The 6,513-nt window shown below is 41.2% G+C and overlaps 1 protein-coding gene across 2 annotated transcripts in view; it reads left to right on the top strand.

The window, feature by feature from the left end:
* The window catches only part of MB21D2 (Mab-21 domain containing 2), a 112,039-nt gene extending 108,553 nt beyond the window's left edge, over positions 1-3,486 (top strand). For both annotated transcript variants that reach the window (XM_032337756.1, XM_032337761.1), the window contains exon 2: positions 104-3,486. In XM_032337756.1, the coding sequence (XP_032193647.1) occupies positions 104-1,368 (1,265 nt within the window). In that variant the 3' untranslated portion in view covers positions 1,369-3,486. The remainder of the gene's footprint in view (positions 1-103) is intronic.
* Positions 3,487-6,513: the final 3,027 nt, after the last annotated feature.

The following is a 6,513-nucleotide window of genomic DNA, read 5'->3' on the forward strand; positions in this document are numbered from 1 at the left end:
TCTAACAAACAGTGGGTCTTAGAAACTCATCGTGTTCTGTGCTGATGCAAAGGACTCTGGTGTCTGTGTTTCCTCTAATAGTGTTTTCTTTTTCTGTTTCTAGGAATGGTGCAAAAGCTGGACCAAAAACTTCCAGTGGCCAATGAGTACCTGTTGCTCTCTGGGGGAGTCCGGGAAGGCGTGGTGGACCTGGACTTAGATGAGCTTAACGTGTATGCCCGAGGGACAGACTATGATATGGACTTCACTCTTCTGGTGCCAGCCCTTAAGCTACATGACCGTAATCAGCCTGTGACACTCGATATGCGCCACTCAGCCCTGTGCCACTCTTGGCTGAGCCTCCGGCTCTTTGATGAGGGGACAATCAGTAAGTGGAAAGACTGCTGCACCATCGTGGATCACATCAATGGTGCCACCAATTACTTCTTCTCCCCAACCAAAGTGGCCGACTGGTTCTATGACTCCATCAGCATTGTCCTGTCAGAGATCCAGAAGAAACCCCAGCGAGGGATGCCCAAGGTGGAAAAGGTAGAAAAGAACGGGACCATCATCTCCATCATCCTGGGCGTGGGGAGCAGTCGCATGTTGTATGATATTGTCCCTGTCGTCTCTTTCAAAGGCTGGCCCGCTGTGGCCCAGAGCTGGCTCATGGAGAACCACTTTTGGGATGGGAAGATCACCGAGGAAGAGGTCATCAGTGGGTTTTACTTGGTGCCTGCTTGCTCCTACAAGGGCAAGAAGGACAATGAGTGGCGGCTGTCCTTCGCCAGGAGCGAGGTACAGCTGAAGAAATGCATCTCTGGTAGCCTCATGCAGGCCTACCAGGCCTGCAAAGCCATCATCATTAAACTCCTGTCCCGGCCCAAGGCGATCAGCCCCTATCACCTGCGGAGCATGATGCTTTGGGCCTGTGACAGACTTCCTGCTAACTACTTGGCCCAAGAAGACTATGCAGCCCACTTTTTGCTGGGACTCATTGATGACCTACAACACTGTCTGGTCAACAAGATGTGCCCCAATTATTTCATCCCTCAGTGCAACATGCTGGAGCACCTGTCGGAGGAGACCGTGATGCTCCACGCGCGGAAGCTCTCCTCCGTGCGCTCAGACCCGGCCGAGCACCTGCGCACCGCCATCGAGCACGTCAAGGCGGCCAACCGGCTGACGCTGGAGCTGCAGAGGCGGGGGAGCACCACCAGCATCCCCTCCCCGCAGTCCGACGGAGGGGACCCCAACCAGCCCGACGACCGTTTGGCGAAAAAACTGCAGCAGCTGGTGACTGAGAACCCGGGGAAGTCCATCTCTGTCTTTATTAACCCTGATGATGTCACGAGGCCCCATTTCAGAATCGATGATAAATTTTTCTGAGCATTCTGCTGCCTTTTTTCTTTTTCTTTCTTTTTTTTTTTTTTTTCTTTTCCCGGGTTCTAAAACTCTCATAATGTGTAGTGTGGTTTGTGATGCTGACTTGCCGTTTTTTACATATCCAGCCTAGATTGGATCTGTTAAGAACACGTTTTAAGTTTCCTGGTTCTGCAGGACGGTGCAGGCTCTGAAACAGTATATTACTATTTCATACTCTGCCTCTGATTTGGTTGTTTACTCTTTGTAGTTATTGTCACATTGTTTTTGGTTCGGGTTTGTTTTGGGGTTTTTTGTTTGTTTTTTTAAGGAGAACTTGAGCCATAGATGAAATGCCCATGAATTCTCTTGCTTTTTACTGTTTCATGCTTTGTGTAAATTTGTTAATGAGCGTAGGGCAACAGATACCTTTCTGATGCTTCAGGATGCTATTTTTTTTTTGTCTTTTTTTTTTTTTAATTTTTTTCAATGAGCTTTCATCACTACAGATATTTGAGAATCATCTGAACCTGGAAACTACCTGGTATGTTAGCTGGATTTATTTCTTTTGACCAGCGACCAGAGTAGTTTCCCTCTTTCCACCAAACAATGTAGACTTTGAAAGTGATAATGCTACCAGTTGTGTTTTGGAGCAACTTCATTGAATGTAATTTTCCTCAGATCAGAACTTTGGATGGTTTGGAGGCTGTGTTTGACAACTCTCCAAACAGAATTAAGGTTTCCAAATGGTAGTTTTAGTGTGTGTAATTATTTGAAGCCTTATTTAAATCCTATTAAAGAACATACCATTATAATTGTTATTTGCACTAATGAAATCTTGGCCATTGTCAGAGTTTCCGATGTATGTGTTTCAATATAAATTGACATCCACTGTTGAAATGCTATCTTTTTTTTTTTAGCCCATTTTTCTCAATCAATAGAATGATTATTTGCATTTGTTTTGTTCTCCTTTAATTGTGGGGTCCTGTTTTTTGCCCTCTTTGATATTCCTGGTTCCTGTCTCACTGAGAGAGGTTTGCAAAGCTTTACACCTGCTAAATGACCATCTGAAGCCGGAGAAAATATATACTTGATAGAGTAGTTGTCTTTGTATGTACTGCTTTGGGGGTTATAGAGGTAAGCTTTTTATGTAACGTCTCTTTGCTTCTACTGGGAGTTGTGGGGAAAACTGGCAGAAAGAATTTATAATCCCCAACAGAAGATAGCATGCCTATTCAAAAGCAGGTGTTCTACAGAGCAGGAACGAGGGCATATCTGTGAGTGGTAGCTTCGTGTAGAGGTGTCTTCTCTTCATGAGTGAAGTCGTTTGCCATGTTTAGGTGCCGCAAGGCATTGGCTCCTTGTTCTGGTATGGACTCATGGCAAACGGTGTTTGAAAGGTCAGGGGCCCTGCTGATGTCTCAAAGGATGACCATGATATCTACTATTGGAAAGGTCAAGCAACATTTTGGATTTGATCTCGAATGTCCAGACTCACAGGTTGGAATTTGGCCAATTGAAATCCGGCATATGCGGTCTTGGGTTTTTGCATGGGAATTAATGTAATGCTTATAACTGAAAATGAAGTCATTCAACCATCTTAAGTCAAACACAAAATAATAAAAGAAACATACTGGCCTTGGAATTTTGTTGTTGTTGCTGTTGTTAGTTTGTGATCCAGAAACTATTTTCTTGTTAGTGAAACCAATAATCATTTTCAGTAAATACAATGCTGGGTTTGCTGTTGTCTTTCAGTAGCATCCAGTGTTATTTGTAGTGAACCTCCAGTATTCCTTTGTCCATTTCCCCAGTTTTCCTCTGAGTATCTACCTATCCTCCACATGATCTATGTCCTTCTCATGAAATGACTCCATTCCCAGAGACGTGGTATGAACTGATTGACATAACCATTTCCTTAGCCACAGTGATTAGCTAGGGATTCATCATATAACATGAGCTGTTCCGGTCAGGGACGTGCTCAGGATTCTGGCTTGGAAAGCTGGGGAAGATGCAGGTCTCTGGATGTGGAAGACGAAGCACTTGGCCTCTGTCACCCTGAAATCTATCTTGACTGGAGCCAGTGTGAGGATGAAACTGACATTGTGCGATACTATGGAGAGAAGAGAAAGAAAACCATGAGCCATCAGACACTGTCACATCCCTCCTTTCCCCCGCCACCCCACACTGAATTTTCTTATTAAATGAGTCAACATTTAGTTCTTTTAGCCAGTTTAAATTTGGTCCAACTTATCAAAATATTTAAACTGACATACCAAACTATTTCAGTTGCTGTGTGTCTCTTTTCTTTCTGTGGATAGGTATCAGGAATGTCTATCTAATTTATCTAAACACTGGTTTATGCTATCTGATTTAATTAAGTCCAAAGAGTATCGCAGCCTCATAACTAATAAATACGCATCTGGTAGAGACTGTTAAAATTTATTATACTTTGACCATTACGTTACACTTCCTTGATTAAAAGAAACTGTTATTAACCACTAAATTAGCAAGCATATTCAAAGGCCTTGGTTCCCTTTAATGTCCCTGTAAACCGCCATAACTGTGCTTTGAATTGGCCTCTCAAATACAATTAACAACATCTACGATATTTTAGATGCTGTGTTTGCAGACACAACTTCATTTCAGGTGTGATAAAAACCTAGTTTCAGTGATCCTTTTGGCATGTTTTTCTTTTTGCTATGTCTAGTCCTAGTAAGAACACTTTCTCCAAGGTATTGGTTAAATGTCATTAAAAAAAAAAAGTTCAGTAATTTTTTTTTTCAATTAGAGAGAAAGGGGAGGGGCAGAGGGAGAGTGACAGATCATGACGTGAGCCAAAATCAAGGGTCAGACGCTTAACCAACTGAACCACCTGTTCAAATTAGATTAAATCAACCATGAGATCTAGTAATTTTAAAACTTAAATATTTTTTAGTTTCTGGAATTTTCCATCAGCACCATAAATCTAAGACTCAGGTCAGACATTGTTGAAGAATGGATAGAAATGGAATGTAGTCAGGTACCCTTTCCTGTCTGAAACTTAGTAAATCATTGAATTACTAACCAACTCTCCTTCTGAAGCCCAAAAGATTGGTTAAAATCACTTCTGTTTCAAGTACAATAGAAAATGCATTAAGACGAGTCATAACTTCAACATAGCTTATAACTGATTTTTTTGGTTGTGGGAATTTACAAGCTGAAACTCAATAGTATTTTAATTCCCTAATGAGATCTGGTTTCACATATTCCAAAAGTAGGTTATTTTCTAAGCTTTGCCTTTCTAATTTGAACATGGATGATCCAAAGATGCAAGTAAGGATTGGTTTCAGAGGGGAAGGAGCCAATTAGGATCAGAGATTATAAAAATAATACCCCTGAAATTACTATACAGAATTATTCCGGAGAAAGGAGTGGTGGGTACATGTGGCTAATTTTACTTTCAGGTGGGGATGTGGGGAAGCAGTGGGGAAGCTCCTGGGGCTAGTTGAAGAGCTCCAAGTGACTTCTGTATCACCCCCTTATGCACATGCACACACAGGCATACAGGCTTGCCTTCACTTCATCGACTGGAAATTTCTCTAGACTATTTTGTAACACTTCCAGGGAGAATTGAGCCCATTGGCTGGTCACAGCTAAGTGTTGATTATTTTGGATCAGATCATTACCTTGCTGAGAAAAATTTCCTGACTTGGAGTTCAGCCTTGGAAGAGATTGCTGGGAAGGAAAAGGAATCTGGCACTTAGCAGCAGCTGTGGAATCCTGGGGTTAGGTGGCTTCCTGCTGCCTCAAATCTCTGTGCTCCTCTTTGGGGAAGTACCTCAACTTCCCACCTGATTTGCTCTCCTCCAAAACCTCTTAACTTGAGTCACCCAAGGGGGTGACTGCCCAACCGGTCATTCTTAGGGGTCAGGGAAAGACTTTTATTTCATACTTTCCATCCCATATTCTGATTCAGAGGATGAAAGCTTTTTGCCATTAAATGGAGCACTAATGACTACATATACTCAAGGAAGGATGGGGATCATTTCTGTTACTGTTCCTTCATTAATATCAGGTAAATAATGTGTATTTTTTTAACCAATTGAATCAATGTAATTAGTGCTCCTCTGTGAGAAAAATAGTTTTAGGAATGTGTGTAGTTTCTTCAGTAGGTAAACAAAGACATCTACATTGTTAGAATAGGTATTGGCCATTGAAGAATTATTGGCAACACGTCTAAAATTCTACCTTCCGTTAATTAGTTGGTGAAGTATACTTTTTATTTTTTTAAGAATACATACATTATATAGAGTACAAATCAAGCTTGTAATAATTTAACTACAATAATTGTGCTTCTCTATGCCTATATCATAGCATTCATACCCTATTAGCAGTATATTCGAAAGCATTCTGGTTCATAAAGTGCACCATTTGCTGTATGGCACAAAACATTTAGACTACCATAGCATGACCCTGGTTATCTAAGTTTGGATTGACAGTTTTCAGTCCACATTGGGGTCCCAACATTCATCAAACATTAGGGAGACCATACCTGTGTGGTTAAGAATAATGGAGAAATTTGAGAGAAGTCAATTTATCTCCCCATATAAAAGTGCTGTTGTGTAACCATCTTTAAAGACATATTTACCCTTAGGGCACCTGGGTGGCTCAGTTAAGTGTCCAACTCTTGATTTTGGCTCAGGTCCTGGTCTTGGGGTTGTAGGATCAAGACCCATGTCCAGCTTAGCTCAGAATCTGCTTAGATTCTCTCTCCCCCTCCCCCTCTGCCCTCTTTACTTCCCCTGCATACTCCCTCTCAAAAAAAAAATAAATAAAATATATATAAATATATATATATATATAAATAAAATTATATATATATATGTATATATATATTCCCTTAGTATAGCAGCTGAGATGAGGATGTTTTATTTCTGGACCATTTTACCTCTTCAGGATGAGTGGACTCTTACTGTGACCTTGGTAAGGTCGGACACATTGACACATTTTTCATATACAATCCTCTCTACCAACTAAACACAGAAGCTAAAGGGTGGTAAGTGTGGGTGAAGCTTAAACTTTGATTTTACATCCTTTGACTTTGTACCTTAATCTGTAACATGCATAATTGGGCAGCTATACTCTTCCTTTCTGGGTTTCTCAATCCAAGATTGCCTTTGTTTCTGAAATAAT

The sequence above is a fragment of the Mustela erminea genome, chromosome 1 (assembly GCF_009829155.1).
Source record: "Mustela erminea isolate mMusErm1 chromosome 1, mMusErm1.Pri, whole genome shotgun sequence".
Taxonomy (NCBI): Eukaryota; Metazoa; Chordata; class Mammalia; order Carnivora; family Mustelidae; genus Mustela; species Mustela erminea.